This window comes from Zalophus californianus, chromosome 10 (assembly GCF_009762305.2).
Source record: "Zalophus californianus isolate mZalCal1 chromosome 10, mZalCal1.pri.v2, whole genome shotgun sequence".
NCBI classification, from domain to species: domain Eukaryota; kingdom Metazoa; phylum Chordata; class Mammalia; order Carnivora; family Otariidae; genus Zalophus; species Zalophus californianus.
The window spans coordinates 104,573,985-104,596,518 of NC_045604.1; the positions used below are offsets into that span (position 1 = coordinate 104,573,985).

At 49.6% G+C, this 22,534-nt stretch overlaps 1 protein-coding gene across 2 annotated transcripts in view; it reads right to left on the minus strand.

Annotated features, from left to right (window-relative positions):
• Positions 1-22,534, minus strand: part of HIP1 (huntingtin interacting protein 1) — a 149,351-nt gene that overhangs the window by 24,641 nt on the left and 102,176 nt on the right. For both annotated transcript variants that reach the window (XM_027611308.2, XM_027611309.2), the window contains exons 3-9: positions 20,703-20,845; positions 20,393-20,449; positions 12,902-12,982; positions 9,419-9,495; positions 8,931-8,992; positions 4,725-4,865; positions 2,329-2,386 (exon numbers count right to left, since the gene is read on the minus strand). In XM_027611308.2, the coding sequence (XP_027467109.1) occupies positions 2,329-2,386; positions 4,725-4,865; positions 8,931-8,992; positions 9,419-9,495; positions 12,902-12,982; positions 20,393-20,449; positions 20,703-20,845 (619 nt within the window). The remainder of the gene's footprint in view (positions 1-2,328; positions 2,387-4,724; positions 4,866-8,930; positions 8,993-9,418; positions 9,496-12,901; positions 12,983-20,392; positions 20,450-20,702; positions 20,846-22,534) is intronic.

The following is a 22,534-nucleotide window of genomic DNA, read 5'->3' on the forward strand; positions in this document are numbered from 1 at the left end:
GTGTCCCAATCTTGGATGGGTATGGGAATGAAGACACCAATCTTTTTTCTCATCTTCGCGTCTCCATTTTGAATCAAAACATGGAAAGCTGAGGAAGCAGAGAGCATCAGACAGATTTCCTGAGAGGAAAGAGGATCGTGGGTCTCCGTGCCCTCTCCCTGCAACACGCAGTCTCCTCCAGCTCAGCCCAATACACTAAACCCCTGGGGTCTCCGGCCAGCCCTTCTGACCCCAAGGTTGGGGTTGCCCCTGTGAGGTCATTGGTGCTTTCCCCGAATTCGGGGACACCGAGGCCTCAGGGAGCTGCCGGGTCTGTGCAGACGAGAAAGGGAGGTAGCTGCTCACGGGAGAGGTTTTTATAAGCTAGAAAAAAATGAAAGGAAATAAAATCACCTGACCACACATCCCCCTCTTTCTGGGCTGGAGCCAACAGTAATAGGCCGCTTTGCTTTCATAAGCTACTGGAATTTACCATTCCAGGAAATCAGCCCCAGGGCCTGTCTCCTAGGATTTAATAAGTCATCTATTATAGAATAAACATATAAGGCTTTTCAAATGGAATAAGGAAACCGGGAGGTTAGCACAACCCTGAACTTGGCCTCTGACTGCTGCCCGGGGAACCAGCAAGAGAAGTCTGAGCTTGGGGTTTGGCAGCTATGCTTTTTCTCTGTTGTCAGGGCCAAAGAAACTAACAGGCAAAACAAGAGGGTCAAAGAGAGCGTGCTGAGCCCCAGCGCCCTTCTCGGCACCTGGGTTCTCTCTCACGCCATCCCTCCCCCTCTTGCTCGGGCACACGTAACCAATGATGAACTGTACGTCTCCCCTCGCCAGCGATCCTCTTCCCCAAATGCACAGAATAATTTACCCCTCAGTCAGACAAGCTCTTCCTCTTCTAGACAAGACAGCTGGCTTACTAGCTTAGTAATTTATCCAAATATTTATGCGTAATTGGCTGCTACATATCAGGGGCTAGGCATGTAATAATGGAGAGTCAGGCAGAAATAAAGCTGTGCTAAGAACCATGAAAGACATAAATTAGGTGCTGGGCTGAAGAATATGGGGGGGTGGGGTGGAGGTGGAGCTGGAGGAACAGCAGATGAAGAAGACCCGACTTAAAAAAGAGATTTAAGATTTAAGGCCAGAGATGCTTTTGTGAGGAGGTGACCAAACATGACCCAGAGCCGGCCAGGCTGGGAGAAGAGCCTCCCAAAGAGAGGGAATAGCGAGCACTAAGGCCTTGATGGAGAAATGAGCTCGGAACGTTCCAGGAACTGGAAACGGACCCCACGTGGTGGAAACACCATAAGCCCTAAACACAATAAAGACAAGGTCAAAGATGGCAAGCAGGGCCTTGGAGACCATGGAGAAGAGCTTGGATTTTTATTTTCAGTGTAATCAGAAGCCCCTGAAAGGCTCTGAGCAAGGGAATGACGTCTTTATGAGGTTGTTCTAACTGCTGAGGTGGGGGGACAGGACTTCAGGGGGCAAGAGTGGAAGCCCAGGGCATCCGCCATATTGGACGGTCCTGGCACAAAACGATGGTAGCCCGAGAGATGGCAGCTACCATCAGAGCCAAGATAGGTGTGCAGAGCATCTGCCACTGGAGCGGGCGTGGCGGAGGAGGACAAGGGTGAGTTCCAGATCTCTGGTCTAAATGGATGTGGTAGCATTTACTGAGATAGAAAAGGCCGGGAAGGAAAAATTGGGTTTGTTGTTGTTGTTGTCGTTGATTCACTTATTTTTAGAGAGAAAGAGCTTGAGTGGGAGAGGGAGAGAGAATCTCAAGCCCAGACTCCCCGCTGAGCATGGAGCCCAAGGAGGGGCTCGATCCCACGACCCCGCCATCACGACCCAAGCCGACACCGAGTTGGACGCTCAATCAACTGTGCCACCCAGGCACCCTGGGAGAAAAAGTTTGCGGAGGAAAACCTAGAGCTCAGTTTGAGATGTAAGACAGATAATTGGGTGCGTGAGACCCAATTCAGAGGCAAGGCTCAGTCAGCTAGAGTTCCAGATCTGGGTGTTGCGTTTCACGCACATGGACCATATGTGGTATGAGAACATAGGGAGAAGAGAGAGGTGAAGCCCGGGGCATACAGCAGGTGATGAATGAATGGATGAAATCACCTTCTTCAACATGCTCGTGTGGATTTTACTAGAGAACTGACAGCTTCGCCAGCCAGCGATACATTTGCTGCCATCGTCATTCTCCTCCACTCTACTGCTTTACTCTGCCGATACCCTCATTCCTCAATCATTTTAAAGCAAGTGCTCTTGTGTGGACTAATCAAGTTTATAGCATTCGTTTCTCTCACTTAAGCCACTTACTTGGTGAATTGCTCCATGAAGCGATCCCGGTGGCCTTGCAGGGTGTCAGCTGGGAGACCTGGAAGAAATTGGGAAAAGAGTGAGAGGGACCACAGGAGGACCAGGAGAGCCACAGCGGGGCTCCGGAGGGAGAGGACCATCCACCCTGGGCTTGTGGCCAGCCTGCCAGGGGTCTGGGCATTCCTGGCCTAGAGCTGCCCCAGGAACAGGGACGGGTAACCAAGGGGGCCCAGAAGGGCCAGCCATGAGTCTAGGGGTGCTTCTCCTCCACATCGGTCCTTCTGTTTGTTCCTGCAGCATGAGCCATTCTGGGTGCAGTGGGCTGGAAGTTGTGTCCCCGACCACGGAAGACACCGTGGTGACCCGACCAAGCAGCAGGATGGACCCCCAGCATGTGGCAGAGGTGTGGCTCTCCCAGAGGTACGTGCACTGGGTCGGTCCAGCACAGACATTAATCTGAGAGGGATCCATAGAGCCTGCCCAAGAGGATGCCTGCCAGAAGGCAAAGCTTATAGGACAACACTCAGGATCCCAGTCCGGTGCTCACTCGGTCACAGCCAACGGCAAGATGCTGGACAAGCAGCAGCCTCTTAGACCAGCCTCCTCTCCTACAGAGCGGGTTCTCTGAGGTCCCTTCTCCTCCCAGAATGCGTGACGCTGCATACTTCAACTATAGATCACAACTCAGTGATCCCTTTATTTCTTGTCTTGTTCCTTAAATGTACATTTTAGGAATTTTTAAAAATTAACATAAAATGCATTATTTGTCTCAGGGGTACAGGTCTGTGATTCATCAGTCTTACACAATTCACAGCGCTCACCATAGCACATACCCTCCCCAGTGTCCATCACCCAGCCACCCCATCCCTCCCACCCCCTCAGTTTAGGAATTTTTGAATAGGTGATACATTTATTTGGTACAAAGAGGGAGTGCGTGTATAAACATGATAATTCAAAATGCCCAGCAAAACAGCGGATGACGATGGCACTTTATCTCGGTGGCCTCTCTCCCCAGAACCCTTAACCCCAGTCCAGTCATGAGAAAAACACCGGGCAGACTTAAATCAGGGGACATTCTACAAGTGTCCGACCAATTCTTGAAACCGTCAAGGTTGTCAAAAACAGGGAAAGTCCGAGAAACTGTGACAGCCAAGAGGAGGCTAGGGAGACACAATGACTCAATGGAATGTGGTGTCCTGGATGGGACATTACGTAAAAACCATGGAAATCTGAAGGAAGTATGGACCTCAGTTGATAATAATGTATGGGTATTGGTCCATTCATTGTGACAAATGTATCATATTAATGTAAGATATTAACAATAAAGGAAACTGGGTTCAGGGCATAGGGGGCACTTCCTCAGCGATCTTTACAACTTTTCTGCAGATCTAAACTATTCTAAAATGAAACCTTCATTTTTAGAGAAGTATATGTTGCGTAGGACAACTGTCTTTCTTCCCCTGGGATTCAGTCTGCTCTCTGCCCCTCTGGGTGCGCTCACTTGTCCAAAGCCTTCCTAACACTTAAACATCCGATTCCAACCTCCCTTCCACGAGATGCTCCTGGATTAACCCGAGTGATGCCGCTTCCTGTCCCCCCTGAATAACCAGACCCACTTCGAGTCAGCGACCACAGTTCTAGACTATCCCTTGTCCCTTTGCCAGGGCTGTAACACCTTGCTTGTATCCACTCAGGTCTTGATTTTTCTTGGTTCTCCCTCATCCATTCATTCTGCACGAGTATATCCCTCATGGGGAACGCCTCTGAGTGTGGACCAGAAACCACCCAAATCAGCTTCACCAGGGGTATGGTTTCACCAAGCACACCCCAAACCTACTGGACCCACCCACAGCAGACCCCACAGGAGCAGGACCCACACACATTGTCTTAAACAAAAAGCACACAAAAGTATAAGAACTCTACAGTAGTTTCCAAGATAGAATCTGCAAAAGCATCCCGGGGACCTGTGGCTGGGTAGGGGCCAGCCCACCATGTATGAGAGCAGCTCTGTTTTATGTTTTCTATTTCCCCATAAAGTTCCACATGTCCAGAGAAGCTGTGTGGATGAACACTTTGGACACCACTGCCCTTGCACCTGTGGGTCCAGGCCGGGCCTGGTATCATTCGTGTGGGTCCTAGAATACATGACACGTGTGGACAGAGATGTGATGGAGCCAGAGGTGGAGGGAGGGAGCCGTCCCAGGACACCGCTATGGAGAGCCAGGTGCTTCCCTGGGCACACCAAAGCTTGTGCCCTGCTCCTCACTCTCAAGAGGGTCGGGAGCTCTAGGGACTTTGGGAGCAGTGGCAGAAAGGGCAACCGAAGGGACAGCCTCTGGCTGTAATCCTCCTTCCGGCCAGAGGCGCACAGAGAAGATCTGGCCCATTGTACTCACAGGAGTGGAGTTTGAAGAGGAGCTTGACGGTGTAATCATACAGATGACTGCAGTCCAATATGACCTGGATCAGCGGGGCGAGGCGGCACTGCCCAGCTGCCGTCACGGACACCGAGCGGGACATGTCCAGGGAATTGAACACTAGGGAATAAAAGGGGACACAGGCAGTAGGGGATAAGAAACTGCAGGTGACCTTCTCAGAGGGGCAGAAGGCAGGGGTCTGACACACACCGAGGACCTGCTCTGTGCATATGCTATGTCATCGGACGCAGTTACCCCTTACAACACTCCCGTGGGACAGGTACACATGGGAGGAAACAGGGTGAGCCCCAGGAAGGCAATCACATGGGGAAAATAGCAAACATTGATCAGGACACGAAGGAGGGAATAATTCAGCCCTGGCTTCCTGGAGGCTTGCCACAGGGTCTTGGGACACCAGAAAGGGACACGTGTAGGAGCCCCGGGTGCGCAGGGCCGAGGATGAGCCATCAGGATCAAAGGCTGCTGTCGGTCCCTGGGGGGCAGGTCAGCAGAAGTGCTTGCTGCCCTCTACTCTCTCGAGCTCCAGACAGCACATTGCTCCCTCCCTGTCTTGCTCCACAGACCCCTCCACATTACCCTCTGCCCCCTTGTTCTTTTTTTTTTTTTAAGATTTTATTTATTTATTTGACAGAGAGAGAGAGAGACAGCGAGAGAGGGAACACAAGCAGGGGGAGTGGGAGAGGGAGAAGCAGGCTTCCCATGGAGCAGGGAGCCCGATGCGGGGCTCGATCCCAGGACCCTGGGATCATGACCTGAGCCAAAGGCAGATGCTTAACGACTGAGCGACCCAGGCGCCCCCTTTTTAAAATTTATTTTAGGGAGAGAGAGAGAATACAAGCAGGAGGGGCAGAGAGAGAGAGGGAGAATCCCAAGCAGACTCCATGCAAAGCGCAGAGCCTGATGCGGGGCTCGATCCTACGACCCTGAGATCACCGAAACCAAGAGTTGGATGCTCAACTGGCTGCGCCACCCAGGTGCCCCGTACCCCCTCATTCTTAAACCAAGCAACCAGATGCGTGGCCGTGGACACTCAGTGCACACCACTGGTCAGAGCCGAGCTCCTTCCTGCAGTGGCTGCCCACCACCTGCAGAGACTCCACCATGGCCATCATCAAGAAAAATCAGTGAGCGGGACTGCCCAGAGAAAAGCCCAGAGCAGCTGTGCTCAGCCTTCCCTCACTGCACACATCCCTGTTAACTGGCTTACTCTGGCAGCTGAAAAAAAAAAAAAAAAAAAAAAAAAAAAGAAAATCCCAAACAGTTCTAATGAAAAGGCAGCTTTTTTTTTTTGACACAAATTAAAAGCAGCTGTCACTGCAAGGCGGCCATCCTCAAGTCCACGGGCTTCCTTGGGCTCCACTCTGGCAAGGGATCACAGACCGCTCCATCTTCCAGCGCGCCCGCCGCTTGCCAGGAATGCCCCTTTGGCATCCGGTAACATCTAGAGCAGTGTGACCAGGGACAAGTTACTCAATCTCTCTGTGCCTCCAGATGGTCTTCTGTAAAATGCAGGGGGTTCTAAGAGCACGTACCTCGAAAAGGTCTTGTGCGTATTCAAGGACAGGGTCGGGTAAAGTGCGGAGCACTGCAGTGATTCTCGGTGTTGGCTTTGAAACTGATTAGCATCACCTGGGGAAATTCAAAATCTATTGTTTCCCAGCAACTCCCCTACCTCCCATTCTGTTTTAATTGGTCTGGGGTAGGGTTGGGGCATCGGTAGGTTTCCAAAAGCCCCCCAGGTGATTCTAACATGCAGCTAGGGTTGAAAGCTGTATTTCCTGGCCGAGTGGTTCTCATGAAGCAGAATCGGTCGGTAGCACTGTGCAGAAGAATTCTGTGATGGCGTAAGTGTCCCTATGAGCCGTTCAGTATGGTAGCCACATGGAGCTACCGGGTGCCTGAAATATGGCTAGTGCAACCGAGGACCTGACTTTTTAATGTTATTCAATTATAACTTATTTAAATAGATGTTAATTTAAATTAATTTAAATAGGCGCTACCTATTGGACAGTGGCTACCATATTGGACAGTGGCGACCCTACTGGATGGGTGTAGACCTGGCCGGGGAGGGAGCCAGCTGCTAAAATGCAGATGGCTGGGCCCCACTCTCAGAGATTCAGATTCAGTAGGTCGAGGGTGGCACCAGGGGCTTTGCATTTCTAACAAGTTCTCAGGAGATGCTGATGCTGCTGGTCCAGAGGACCACACTTGGAGAACCATTGCAAGCGCTAGAAATAAATGTTAACTGTAACTGGCCCACGTTTCCCACAGGTGAAAACCAGGGACACCTGAGGGTACTGGCTGGCACCTTGCAGGGTCACAGACTAGAACTGAGAAGCTGGAGAGACTTCTTCCAATGCCAGTTCCTTTGGTTTTTGCAGCACACAGTAGGGAACTGGGGATGGCACAGGGAACGGGGAGATGAGTGGTACAGGGCTCTTGATTCCGAATCAATGCTCGCTCAGGGGCAAGAAAGCCACCACCATTTAACCATGTTGGGGTTTGTGCCAAGACTTGGGGTAGCTGCTCCCCCGTAGAAAACTCAAAGTGGCCAATTCACTCCTCGCAGTCCCACAGCACTGGGCTGGATATTGACACCGTTTTATGAGCACTGTTCCCTTGCCCTTTCCTCCTTGCTGTTTATCTGAAGCACGCATTCTTGAATTTTGTTGAACACTTGCTACATACCAGACACTGGGCTGGAACGGAGGAAAGTACTCAGAGATTAGTAGGACACGGTTCCAGATTCCAGGGAGGAGCTCCGCATCCCGTGGTATTAATACAAGTGATCAACACATATAAAAACAGCCAGGGAAGGGTGTCTGGGTGGCTCAGTCGGTTGAGCGTCCAGCTCTTGGTTTCGGCTCAGGTCATGATCTTGTGGGTCGTAGCACTGAGCCCCAAGTCGGGCTCCACGCTCAGCAGGGAGTCTGCTTGAGCTTCTCTCTCTCCCTCTCCCTCTGCCCTTCCCACTCGTGCTCTCTCTCTCTAATAAATAAATCTTTAAAAAAATAAAAAACATTTTTAAAAAATGCATCCACACTATTTCTCCTACCTGGCTGGTAACACCTAAGGGCAGGGATTCTATTTTGTGTTTCTTTTTTTTACTTCTCTACTGACCTTCTTCTTTCTCCTGCAAATCACGGTTCCCAACTGGTTGTGGTGATCCTCTCCCACATCCAGCACTGAACTGACTGGCCGAAGTACGAAGGCATTTGCCACCCTGGCCCAGCCCTGGCCCAGTGCTGGCTGGTATCAGGCCGGTTATAAGTAGCTGCTTACATGCCAAAGGAAGGTATAATTCAGGGGGAGAGAGTGTCTGTTTTTCCTGAGAAAATCAGAGCCCCAAGAGTGGGTCCCACACGTCCAAACGCTGAGAAGGTTACCAAGCTTGTGCATAAATACTCCTAGCTTGGAATCCACTCTTTCACGGAGCTGGGCACTTGTTGTGGAGCATCTTGAATCTTAGAAAACAGGCTTTTCTGTTCCCCAGGAGAGAAGGGGGAGTCATGCTGGCAGGTGTGGGAAGAAGGGACAGCAAAGAGAAGGGAACGGATTGCTTCCTTCCTGATTCCGGTCAGGGAAGCGTTGGGGGCTGACAGCTGGGGGGCACCAGAACTCTCAGCGAAGGGAGCCTGGAAGGGCGGCCAAGTCCCCTTGCTAGTGGAAAGGGGCTTCATGGGCCTCTCACATGGACTTGGCCAACAACTCAACTCGACCAGCTGGTCGACCCTGGCTGCCGACCAAACGGCACATAGCAGCCCCTCCTCCTGAGCAGCAATCCGTCCCGAGTGCCAACCCAGCTGAGTGGCAGACAAAGCACCGGCCAGCTTGGGGGCCACAGTCCAAAGGTTATCAAAGAGGTCGGACCTGTCTTTGGGCTCTGGGAGGCCTGGGCTTCCAGAGGGAGGCCCGCAGGGTGGGGAGCATGGTCGTTCTGCTCAGAATGAAATCACCGACTCTGAAAACACCCACGAGCTCCAGCCCCTCCCTGCACCAGGGACGAGGAGAGCAGAGATAGGGTGTGGATATTCCCATTTCCTGACCTGTGCTGCACAACCTTGTAGGGAGAAGGGGGTAGGATGGCTGGTCTAAGCCGGGAACAAAGCTCAGAATTAGGCAATTCCCAGGAGAGCCTGGGCCAGATGGGAGGGAGAGACTCACCAGTTTGGAAGAGATTAAGTTCACACTCCAGGTAGTCAAACATCTCCACTGTTAGCTGGAAACTGGACACAAGAGGAGAGCGAGCTTATGTTCCAGAGCCTGAGGCCAGCGCTGCACCTGTCCCCTCCGCCCTGCTCTGTGTTGCTGTCTCTGTCCCCAGTGCATACGTGCGTGCACGCACAGACATGCCCACCCCCCACACCCAATCCTCAGCCCCCACCCACGTGGGTCTCAAGGCCATTTGAAGATCAAGCAGGGTGAATTCCACAGTGATGGTGGCGGCTAGGGGAGGGCAGGTGCCGTGCTGGGTGGGTGGGGAGGACAGCGGGTGACACCGAGAATCGAACCCGGGGCAGCCTGGAAGGATTCTGGATGAGGCGCCAACACTAGCTGGCCCCACCCCAGCCACTGCCCTTGCCATCAGGCCCTGTGTGACAACATCGAGCTTTCTTCCCTGCTGGGTCCCCGGCATGAGGACAGCCACTCACAAGTTGTTAACGTCGCTCTCTCCAGCCTCATCCAGCTGCCGGTCGCTCATCTGAAGGTTGCCCGGGAACCTGGGATTCTGGAAAGGGAGGCAGAGGAATGCAGGCAGGACAGGGCACCTCAACTAAGCTGACATCAGGCAAGCCGGCTCAGGCAGCAGCAGGCTTGATTCTGCTCGTGCAGCTACCCACACCCTTTGCGGGGGATGTGTCCGTGCACACAGACCCCCTGACCAGCTTGCAGCAGAGAATACCCACTACCCATCATCAGAGGTGAAGGCTCCATCCCATATCCGGGAGCCAGGACAGGGCTCTGCCCTAACAGTTCATGTCCTGGAACATTCTTCTAAAGATGCTCTCTGGCCCTCCCGTGAGGCCCGGCGTGACAGTGGTCGGCCCTCAACCATCCACGAGGCACAGATAGTCCCGCCTTTATGTAGCCCCAGCACGTTCTGAACCCCACCCATGCTTCCCTCTGTCCTTTGGCCGCTTCCCGAAGCTGCCATTGTGAGTTTGGGGAAGGGAAACCCATTTTCACATTGGCATCATCTCTTCCCCAGTGTGGCCCGCCTGGAGTGGCCAGGAACACAAGGCAAAGGGAAAGGTGCAGACGGGCACTGATGGGTGGCCAGGCAAGGGGGTCTCAATTCCACAGAGAATACTTTAGGCTCTGAAGACATAAATCTTCCACTGCACACCTCCTGGCTCTCCCCTCTGCCCTGGCCCCCTCCAGCCCTCAGGCTCACCCCAGGGGTTTCTCTGTCTCGGAGCTGGCCAGTTCCTTGAGCGCCCCCTTCTGGCCATATTTAACCTCCTCGCTCAGTCTGGACATTACAGAGACCTGTTCTGGTGTCCCTACCCCTTCTTGCTGCCTGTCCTTCCACCACACTGCTGTCAAAACCCCGTGAGCCTGGGTCTTTGTTCGAGGACCAGCTGCCAATGTCCCTGGAGAAGGACTCACAGCTGGAGTCCCCTTTAATCATGTTCTCCAGCCTTAGTGCCCCTTCCCGGTCCTGGCTACTGGCCCGGCTCCTCACCGCCCTGGTCCGTGCCTTCCTCCTTACACCCCTGGATCTCCCTCAGCATCTTGCTTCCCACTCCCTCCCCCGTTCTGAATGTGCCAGCTATCCTTCCGTTCCTCCTGCTTCAAAAGAGTAAGGGCCAGCCTCTCTCTTGACTCGGGATCAGCCCTCCTTGTGCGCTATTTGATCAGATCTAGATTCTGGTTCATTCTGTCCCTCATGCAAGGAGTCCTGATTGAGCACCTGTTCTGTGCTAGATGCTGGGCAGGCATAGGACAAAGGACATGAGGAGACACACACACCTGCCCTCTGTCCTCCCGGAGCCCGGAGTCCAGAGCACCCGTGGCCTCACTTGCTTCCCTGGGCTCCTGTACTTCTTGCAATCGCCCAGGTTCTTCCCACGGGCCCCACCCCTCCTGCCAGTCTTCAGAGCCCCCACCACTCTGGCCCGTCCCGGGGACCACCGTCCTAATCTGGTTCTCACCATCTTCCACTCTGAGCAGGATGGTCTCACACAGCGGCCCGGTCACCCCCTCCCCCACTCTCCACCTGCCTGTTCCTCACACGGAGGTGGATCTGTGGCTCGTTCCTCAGGAAGCCCAGACTGTGCTGGGCATCAAGCCCTTCTGTCTGCAGCTGACCCTCTGCCTAGCACGGCCGCCCTGCCCTTCTTCAGTGGCCTTTCCTCTACCTGCAAGGTGGCAGACAAGGCTCTGGGGGTCTGGGGGAGGTGTGAGTGTATTCCTTGGGAGGGAGGGAGGGCAGGAAACAAACTGTGGGGCCCGACGGCAGACCGGCAGACTGTATGTCCAACACCAGCTGCCCCTCCGGTTCGACACGCTGTCTTTACGACGTGACCTCGACATTCCACCTTGGCTGGTGTGGTTCCCGTCCCACCCCCTTAAATCCAGGGACCGCTGTGACTGCCTCAGCCCATGTAGGACAGTGGAAGGGATGCTCTGTGACTTCGAGGCTGAGTCTTATAAATGCCATGCACTTCCACCTTGTTCTCTTGGGAAACTGGCCGGGCTGCAGGGAGTCCTCACAAGCACTGAGACTTTGTGAGGAGGGAGACGCCAGGCCATGCCCACACTGTCCCAGCTCTAGGCAGCACCGGCCTGGGACCACATGGGGGACCTGCAGCCTGCAACTGCCCAGCCCAGCCCTTCTGGAACATCCGACCCACAGAAGGTGTGAGAGATGATAAAAGGCTGCTGGTCTTTCAGCCACTGAGCTGGGGGTGAGCTCAGGTGTCCTGGCTTTGAGAAGCCTACCTGGGTGGCCGGTGTCTGGGCACGGCACCGCATTACAAGCTCCTGTACCATCTTGTGCATCTCTCAGTTCTGGTCCTCACTGGACTTGCCTGGCTTGTCTCCCAAGCAAATACGACTCCTGGAGGCCGGGCCAAAGTCCCTTCACCTTTCTCTCTTCAGAACCTAACCCAGTTCTGGGCTGCGGCAAGCACCCGGCTCTACACAAGCAGAGGGAAGGGTGGCCACTGAGCAGCAGGGGCTTGTGTGCCCTACAGGCCTGGGTTCAAGTCCCACCTCATTGCCAAGGAGCTGCGTGACAAGGCAAGACACTCGAGCACGCTCCCAGTTTCATTTTCCTGGGCTATAAGAATACCGCCTTCCTAGGGTCACGGTGAGGATTAAGTAAGTAGGAATGGCTAGCACAGCAGGGTGGGTTCCGTGAATCAGAAACCCCCCGTCCCCCGAGTCCATAAGAGGTAAATCTCCTCCCTTCCCCATTTCCAATGCCAGCTCCCCGCTCTGCTTCCAGGCCATTCCTGCCCATCCCTGCTCCATCCACACCCTCCCTCCACCGTCTGCCTCGATCCGCTTCCCTCATCTTCCCCTTCCACGCCACAGTCCCACATCATCTCAGAAGGCCTCTGGCTCCTTTTACAGGCTCGTGGGACAGCTTCGCACTGTGACACGGTGCCGCAGGTACGTAAACCTCCTCCCCCCGACGGACCCGGGCACTCCAGCCGAGCAGACCCTTTCTACGTATCCTTACGTGCCACCTGGTTACCCAGCACGACGGTTTTACCTGCATCCGGTGCACTAGAAAGACCGTCTAAGGCCACAGATGGATGCAAAGAAGCTTCTGTGTGAGAACTCACTACATAAAAGGAAGGGACTGTTTTTATTCACAGTCAAGGCAGTGCTTCTGAAACATTTTCCTAAGGCAGCCTACTGGATAGGGGTCCTCTCTGCAAGATGGGGAATAAAAAGGTGTGGAAAATGTGGGCCAGAATCCCAGTCCCGAGTCACACTGCAGCCATCCTATAAAATACCTTCCTCTCACTGGATGTGGTATAAACACTCCCTGAGGGACCCGGGCCACCTTATTCCCAGAAAGACCTGAGAGTTTGGCCCACAGAGGTGGCCGGGGTGGGGAGGTGGGGCGAGGGAGGGATGCGGGTGGGGGGCTCTGTGTGCAGAACCGTTGGCAGACTCACTTTGGTGTGATACTCCATCTTCGTTCTTAGCAGTCTGAGGTAGATGCTGCAGAGTTGGCCATACCCCTCGCTCAGGTGGCCCTTTCGGGAAAAGAAAAGAAAGCAGGGTATCAATACTAACATTTGGGGGAGAGACTGACAGCCAGGACTTCTGTTTTTAACAATAGATATATTTTTTTCTGATACTGAAAATAACAAATGGCCATTGTAGAAAATTCTGGAAGATGCACGCAAACGCAGGTACAAACAAATCACCCTTAATCTAAACACCAGATGGAATCATGGCAGACATTATGGAGTAAAAAATGTTATTTTATTTAATCTTTTTTCAATTTAAACAGACTTTTTTTTTTTTTAAGTTTTATTATTTAAGTAATATCTACACCCAACATGGGGCTCAAACTCATGATCCTAAGAGTAAGAGTCACATGCTTGGGGCGCCTGGGTGGCTCAGTCGGTTGAGCATCCGACTCTTGATTCTGGCTCAGGTCATGGTCCTGGAGTCCTGGGATCGAGCCCCGCATGGGGCTCCCTGCTCAGCGGGGAGTCTGCTTCTCCGTCTCCCTCTACTCCTCCCCTGCTCGTGCTTGCTCTCTCTCTCTCTCTCGCTCACTCTCTCTCAAATAAATACAATCTTGAAAAAAATAAAAAAATAACTGTTTAATAAATACATAAAATCTTAAAAAAAAAAAAGTCACAGCTTTTCTGACTGAGCCAGCCACGCACCCCTAAAATAATGTAGATGTTATTTTTTAGGTTCTCAGCAAAATTGAGCAGAAAGTACAGGGATCTCCTATATACCCCCTGTTCCCATGTGTACAAAACCATCCCCACTGTCAACATCAACACCAGAGTAGGATATTTGTTCCAATTGACGAACCTTCCCTGATACATCATTATTGTCCAAAGTGAAGTTTACCTTAGGAATCACTCTTGGTGTGGTACATTCTATGGGTTTTGACAAATGGATAACGTCCTGTATCTACCATTATGGTATCACGCACAATAGTTTCACTGCCTTAAAAATCCTGTGTTCCACCTTTATTTGAAAATATAAAATGGAGTCCATTTTTTTACTTAATATACTTCAATTTTTCCCTATCTTCTCAAATTTTCTTGTTTCATTATTTTTAGTGATATTTTTAAGATATTTTTATTAAGTACATAGTATAATTTATCAAACAAACTCCCTGCTCTTGTATGTCTTAGTTACAGGCATGTTTTTTTTTTTTTTAAAGATTTTATTTATTTATTTGACAGAGAGAGCGGGAGCAGGAACACAAGCAGGGGGAGCGGGAGAGGGAGAAGCAGGCTTCCCGCGGAGCAGGGAGCCGGATGTGGGACTCGATCCCGGGACCCTGGGATCATGACCTGAGCCGAAGGCAGACGCTTAACACCTGAGCCACCCAGGCGCCCTGCAGGCATGTTTTTCTATTATAAGCTATATTTCAATGAATGTTCCTACCGTATAATCTTGTGTACCAACACGAGAACTTCCTTTGCATGACTTCTAGACATGGCTTCTGATTTAAGAATTTTAAGTCTCCCACCCTGAGTAATCATAGTCTGGTCATAGGCTATTTCCTTCCTCCTCTCTTTCTATCTAAGTGCAGGAGAGGAAGCACCTCTTCTAGATGGACTCCAGCCGACTGAGAGCAGCTAGAGCATTCTACATGGGATGGGGATGGAAATGGGACAGATCCCAGATCTCAGCTGGGGACAAATAAGACCTCCCGTGGAATCTGCCCATGCAGTCATGCCCTGGGTGCCTGAGAAGAAGCTGGAATTAGCAGAGTGATGCTTGCAAGTCCCAGATGCACACAAAAGAGGAGGGGGGTAGGGGCACAAAGAACAGCTGTGGTTCCCACATGAGCTCTAACTTCTACATCTCTGGGTGCATCTACATCCTCTAGAGTAGAGGAACCCCACTGAAACATGCCTCAAGGAGCACCAAAGAGAGTGGGGTCATCAGAGGAGGTTAAAAATATCAATGCCAGAGATCAGACTATTTCCTAATGTATTAGTTTTCTATGAAAAATCGTATTTTATGAATTGTACATTGTACTTGTTCGTCGTGGAAAAATTACGAAGTAGCGGAGAGCAGACAAAGTGAAACTATGCTCATCATCAAAGACAACTATATTTCACATGAAAAGGCACCAGGATCAAAAAGTAAAAGATGAATCGGTCATAGACGTCAATGTAAAATGTAAAACTATAAAAGTCATAGGAGGTAACAGATGACCTTGGGTACGGCAATGACTTTTTAGATAGAACACCAGAGTCACGCTCCATGAAAGAAATAATTGATCATCAAGCTGGACTTCATTAAAATTTAAAAAACCTCTGGAAAAAGCACTGTCAAAAGAATGAGAACCCACAGACTGGGACACATCTGATAAAGGACTGTTATGCAAAACCTATGAAGTACTCTTAAAACTCAACAACACGGGTGCCTGGGTGGCTCAGTCGTTAAGTGTCTGCCTTCAGCTCAGGTCATGATCCCAGCGTCCTGGGATCGAGCCCTGCATCGGGCTCCCTGCTCCACGGGAAGCCTGCTGCTCCTTCTCCCACTCCCCCTGCTTGTGTTCCCTCTCTCGCTATATCTCTGTCAAGTAGATAAATAAAATCTTAAAAAAAAATAAATAAAACTCAACAATAAGAAGATAAACAGCCTGATTAAAGAAATGGGCCAAAGACCTTAACAGACACCTCTCCAAAGAAGATAGCAAATGAATGTACGAAGAGATGCTCCCCATTGTATGTTACCAGGAAACATAAATTAAAACAACACTGAGATACCAGTACACACTTGTGAGAATGGCCAAGATCCAGAATACTGATAACACCAAATTCCAGTGAGGATGTGGGCCACAGCACCTCTTGCTCATTGCTCAGTGGGAATGCAGAACAGTGCAGCCACTTTTGAAGATTTTATTTATTTATTTGACAGAGAGAGACAGCGAGAGAGGGAACACAAGCAGGGGGAGTGGGAGAGGGAGAAGCAGGCTTCCCGCGGAGCAGGGAGCCCGACGCGGGGCTTGATCCCAGGACCCTGGGACCATGACCTGAGCCAAAGGCAGACGCCCAACGACTGAGCCACCCAGGCGCCCCTAGTTCAGCCACTTTTGAAGACGGTTTGGCAGTTTCTTATAAAACTAAACTTACTCTTACCACACAAATCAGCAATGGCACTCCTTGGTTTTTTACCCAAAGGACTTGAAAACTTATGCCCAAACACAACCTGTTCATGGGTGTTTACAGCAGCCTTATTTATAACTGCCAAAATGTGGAAGCAACCAAGACATTCCTTAGTTGGTGAATGGATAAACTGTGGTACAGTCAGACAATGGGCTATTACCGAGCACTAAAAGTGAAATGAGCTATCAAGCCCTGAAAAGACATGGAAGAACCTTAACTGCATGTTAGTAAGGGAAAGAAGCCAATGTGAAAAGGCTACATACTGTATGATTCCAATTCCATGACATTCTGGAAAAGGCAAAACGGTGGAGACAGTAAAAAGACCGGTTGTTGCCAAGGGCTGGGGGAGGTGGGGAGGGATGAATAGGTGAGGCACAGAGGATTTTTGAAGTCAGTGAAACTATTCTGTGTGATACCACTGTGATGGGTACATGTCCTGATACACTGGTCCAAAGCCACAGAATATACGATGCCCCAACACCACAAGTGAACTATAATGCAAACTACAGACTTCAGGTGATTATGATGTTATCAGTGAAGGTGTATCACTTGTAACAAATGTACTATGTTGGCAGGGGATGTTCATAAAGGGGGACACTACACGTGTTTGGAGACAGGGGGTATATGGGAAATCTCCATACTTCCTGCTCAATTTTGCTGTGAACCTAAAACTTGCTCTAAAAAAAAAAAAATAGGGGTCCCTGGGTGGTTCAGTCAGTTAAGTGGCTGACTCTCGATTTCGGCTCAGGTCATGATCTCGGGGTCCTGGGATCGAGCCCTGACTTGGGTTTCGTACTCAGCGAGGAGTCTGCCTGACATTCTCGCTCTCTCCCTCTCCCTCTGCCCCTCCCCCCACTTGAGGTGTGCATGCTCTCTCTCAAATAAATAAATCTTTAAAAAAAAAATTAGGTCTTAATTAAAAAAAAAAGTACAAAGGTTTCTAATATCCACAACTCTCAGCCAAATGGAAGAGACCACTGCATAGGAAGCTAGGTTCTTAAAGAATTCCAGTTTGGATAACAAGTCAGGCTAGGTATCTGGGTTGACCTTCCCGTTGAAAACTACTAAAATATTGGGTAAAATATTTAAAACTTCTTTTTGAAGGCCTTAATGAGCTAACGAGAGGCTAAGGAATCCTCAGGCCAGGGACTGAGTCCATACAGATACTAGGTGAGTAAGTGGAATGCTGGGGTGATGGAGTTGGTGGGGACAGGGTTTTGCCACACCACGTGAACCGGGTGGTGAATAGGAGGCAGGGCGCTGGCCTGCCCACATTGAAGAGTCTGGTGGAAGAGGCAAAGACTGCTTCCCTGGGGTAGAGGAACCAAGGGCGAACTGGAAATAACACAGATCCCAGCACGCCTGCACCAAAAGAGTCCTCCCTGAGGACCTCAAACCACTGTTATGATCAGAGGGAGGGAAAAACAACTTCTGGGAATTGGACCCAGGAGCCAGAGCTCAAGGGGCTCTGCCTGGAATTCATAAAACCTTAAATTGAGAATTTAATTTAGAGTGATCTCAATGGAAGGAAATGCCCGTTCTCTCTGGAGGAACCTGACTTGAAAGAGTTCCCACAAATACGATTCCTAGGAAAATGAGCAATGCACAGTAAAAAATAAGCACAAAAAGAAACGCCACAGCATGAACAACATTCATCAAAAACAACGGATGGCAGGAACAGATCTCGAGGGGCTTTAGATAACGGAAGTATAAGAAGTGATATATGAGATCGCTGTCTAATTTGTCTAAGTAAATAAGAGGCTGTTTCAAAATACATGCAGGACACAAGAAATCATAAAAAATGACAAGCAGATTTGGGGGAAAAAAAAGAACTCCAAGAAATAAAAGCTAGACTAAAATTATCAATCTTATGAAGAGGTTTAACAACAGATTAGACCCAGCTGAAAAGGGAACAACAAATGAACTGAAAGCTAGATTTACTGAAACTACCCAGAATGCTGTAAAGAGGCAAACAGGTAGAAAACAATGAAACAGGGGTTTAAAGACATGGGGTGAGGGGGGTGCTTGGCGGGTTTAGTCGGTGGAGCACGAAACTCTTGATCTCAGGGTCACGAGCTCAAGACCCATGTTGGACGTAGAGCTTAAAAAAAAAAAAAAAAAGGCACTGGGGTACAGAGTGGAAAAGACTGACATAACCAAAGTCTCAGGGGTAAATATGGAGTGGAGCAAAGCTGACAGTTGAAGAGACAGAGAATTTTTTGTAACTGATAAAAGATATTAACCCATCAAAAACTAATGATGTAATGTATGGTGATTAACATAACAATAAAAAAAGATATTAACCCACAGATTCAAGACATCTAAAGAATCCCAAGTAAATTTGCACCTATTCGTAGTAAGGTCTTAAAATGGCCAGAGGAAAACCAGATTTGCTTTTAAGAAGGGACAATGACTCTGATAGCCAACTTCATGGAAATGATGGCATCCAGAAGTCAGTGGAAGGATATCTTGAATAATATCATCCATGTGCTGAGAGAAAATAACTGTCACCCAGAAAGAGTATCTTCCACATAGGAGAGTGAAATAAAGACATTCCCAAACAAGTAAAATCGGTTATTTGCCACCATGGGATTCTCACTAAAGGAAATAATTCAGGCAGACAAAAAAGTGACCCCATATGTTAGAATACAGATGTAAAGAAAGAAAGAGCACAGAATAAAACAATTAAAATAAAATATCTTATAGTCTAAAAAGAAAAACAAAACCAAAATTAAAATACATGACAACAATAACATACAAGTTTAGAGGGAGGGCATGGAGTGAAAATATTCTAAGGTCTTTGTGTTATAGAGGAAACAGCTAAAGACATGAATTTTAGCTCTTGATAAACTAAACATGCATTTTGTAATTATTGGATAACATACCAAAGGGTAAGAAATAAAATCAGAGTTAAAAAAAAAAAATCTCCTAACTAGTAATAAGGGGAGAATGGAATGAGAAAAAAAATACCCAATCAATCCAAAAAAGACAAGAAATTAAGAGAAACAGAAACAGGACAGTAGGGGCAAAGAGAAAGCACAAACTAAGACGGAAGGTATAAATCTAAAAATATTTTGCGTTATAATAAACATAAATGGTGTAAATGTACAACTAAAAGACAAAGACTGCCATCTTGACAAAAAGCAACAACAAAATCCAACTAAATGCTATTTATAAGGGACTTTTCTAAGACACAAAATATAGAAAAGTCAAAAGTAAAAGGGTGGAAAAAGATACACCAGGCAAATTCTAACAAAAAAGAAGACTCAAGCTTTCCATGTTTAGAGATATAATTGAAAGCTCTCCAACATGCACCTGGGAGGTTTGGGGACAACTCTCAGCTTTGTTCAGACCAACTAGCCTGTGATGTAGGAAAAGCTGCTTCCCTCTCTGGGCCTGTATTCTCATCAGCAACGGGTACACTGGATGACACAATTGCTAACATTCTGTGAGTAAAACTAAGAATTTGAAGGAAAGGGCCAGAGCTCTCAACCAGTGGGGGCAAACAGACGTAACAGAATCAACCCAAGAAAGTCTTCAAAATGCAGATTATGCACAGTCAATATACATACTCCTTGGACAACAGAATCTAGAGGGATCCTGGTGTATGTGTATAAAAACCTTCTTTTCCAACTGATTCCAATACCACCACCTACCTCCTCCCCCATCCTAAGGCACTGAGAATCTCTAGATTCTCAGGGAAGAAGGCAAAAAAACGGTACTGGCATTAAGAATTGGGAATGCCAGGGCGCCTGGGTGGCTCAGATGGTTAAGCGTCTGCCTTCGGCTCAGGTCATGATCCCAGGGTCCTGGGATCGAGTCCCGCATCGGGCTCCCTGCTCCTTGGGAGCCTGCTTCTCCCTCTGCTTCTCCCTCTCTCTCTCTCTCATGACTAAATAAATTAAAAAAAAAATCTTTAAAAAAAGAATTGGGAATGCCAGTTCTCAGTGTACTGTGACCCACATGGGACCAGCAGAAGGAAAGACACAGGAATTGTGGCAAAGTCACTGCTGAGGGATCCAATGCCTAGAGACCATTACGATGTGAGGTTCCATTGGCAGGAGAAACTCCCAGGCCCTAGAACTTCCCTACAGCTTTAGGGTCCCCAGGTAAGACCGTGGATATCATGGTACTGTTTGGGGCCGTTGTTGACCCCTCCTTGATGGTCATGAGAGAAATCCTAAGCAAGCTGAAAGAGATGAATTTATTCCGTTCCACAGTCCTTGTTCTGTGGCCTCTGGGGAAGGAGAAGCAGGTGCAGGTGGACCCCGGGTGCATCTCCAAACTCACCCACATCCTGCTCATGTCACTCAATTCATTTTTGTATCTCAGGGAGTCCTTGAGGACCTGGAGAGGGAAGAGAACAGCTGATGAGAGAAGAGAGGGCAAGGAGACAGAGGCTGGCATAAGATGGGGCGGGGGTGGGCAGAGAGGCCGACAGACAAGTCCACCTCTAAGCAGCAACCTAAAGGCCAGGAGAAGGGCAAGCTGCCCCTGCCTCAGTGCCAGAGTGGACGGCGCCCCTTTTCCCCAGGCGATCCCACTTTCCCCACATGGGTCCCGGGCCCCCTGGCAATCCCCTGCGGTCCCAGAAACTCACGTTCGGGTGTCCATCTCGGAGGAGTTTGTGAAACACGTGGCAGAACTTCCAGCAGAGGACAGCGTTGCTAGAGAGGGGCAGCCGGTTGACAACAGACCAAAAGGTCTGTGCCCCTTTCTCATGGTGGGTGCCCAGTATGCACGGTGAGGGGGCGGGTCATGGAAAACAAAGGCACGGATGGGCCTTTTCCAGGTTGTACAAGTGTGCTCTGGGCCAGTGGTGGTCCTGGTTTGCCTTTAGCAGGAAGATGCTTTGGCTGAAATAAGGGTTTTGCCATGGGAGGAAGACTCTGCCCTTCCCCTGGGTTTGGCTGAGGGTGTGATGGGGCCTTTCGGGGAATAATAACAGCTCACATTTTAGCAACACATTACAGTGTCAGTATTCAGAAGTGAGGGCAGGCTTCAGCTCTTCATCAGGGGCCCTGGCCTTGGTGGGGACACCTCGGCTCCTCTTCCAAGCAGCACCTGACTCCTCTCCATACGAGCACTCTGCTCTTTTCTGTGATTTATTTCCTTATTGAAGTATAGTCGGCACCCAATACACATTCATTTGAGGTATCTGACATAGCGATCAGGCAACTTCACATATAGCTATGGTCTGTCACCAGATGACACCATTATAATACCAGTGACTATATTCCCGATGCTGTACCTTGCATCCCCCCTGATTTAGTCATTCCATAACTGGAAGCATTTCCCCAAAACTTAAAATGACTCTTATACCCCACTCTTTCCATAAACCCTCTTGGTTTATGCTTCTTGGTGCATGCATTTCCCTATACCTTGAACTCGCTGTATGTGGAATCCTGGGGCCACATCCACCCGAGATCCAATTTCAAATGCACCCACAGACTCCCTGCCACAACGTCTATGTAATAAACGTCCATCTGGTCTAGCGTGACTTTAAGTTAGCGCTTACATGGGCCTCACACACCCAGCAACTGGGCACCATCAACTCCAAGTGTAGGTCTTTTCCCAGAACTACAGGCTTCTTTGTCAAGGCTCAGGAGAGAAGCGGGGTGCCACTCAGGACAGAAAGACCAGGCCAGAAACTCTATGATTCATCCAGAACACATGTTGTTTTGCTTCTGAGCTGGAAGGTATCAACAAGTTCTTTCCCCAAACTGAAATTTGCATTTCGAGGCGGGGGCAGGCTTGAACACAGACTTCTGGGTCTGGAAGCTGATGTCAGCTTTTGGCCTTAGAGGGGTTTCTGAAATAACTAGTTTCCCCTAAAGCTCAGTCCCCTCAGGCTAGATGGAAGCCAAGAGGAGAGATGGACAGCTTGCAACCCCTCTCACGGGCTGACTTCTTACGGCAGACTCTGGTTACTTTACCGGAAGTGGGAGCAGGTGTAGAGCTAGCCAGGCACCCCGACTTTGAGAGAGGCAAGGAGACCTTTCCGTCCTTTGATTTCATAAGCATTTTAACGCACCTACTGCGTGTCAGGCACTATAAAAGGCACTCAGGGATATAAAAAAATAAATAAAACTCAGTCCCTAGCTCTCGGGGAGTGGATACATGCTGGGGGCGGGGGGGGGGCAGTTAGACACCCAGGATAAATGGCTGTCTGAACAGCACTTCTGACGTCAGATTTCCAAATGCTTATTCAGCTGGGATTGAGAGGGGCTGATGGTTTCCAAAAAAATCAATAAATAATAAATGTTTTGTGGTATCCTTAGGCTTTAAAACCCTACTCTTTGGAGTTGAACCTTTTAACATTTATCCACTTCCTAGAAATGGTGAAGCAGAGAAATTCACAGAAGGTGAGAGCAGGAACGTTAGACCTTTGAAATCTTCTTCGGCCAAGTCTTTCATTTGACAGACACGGGG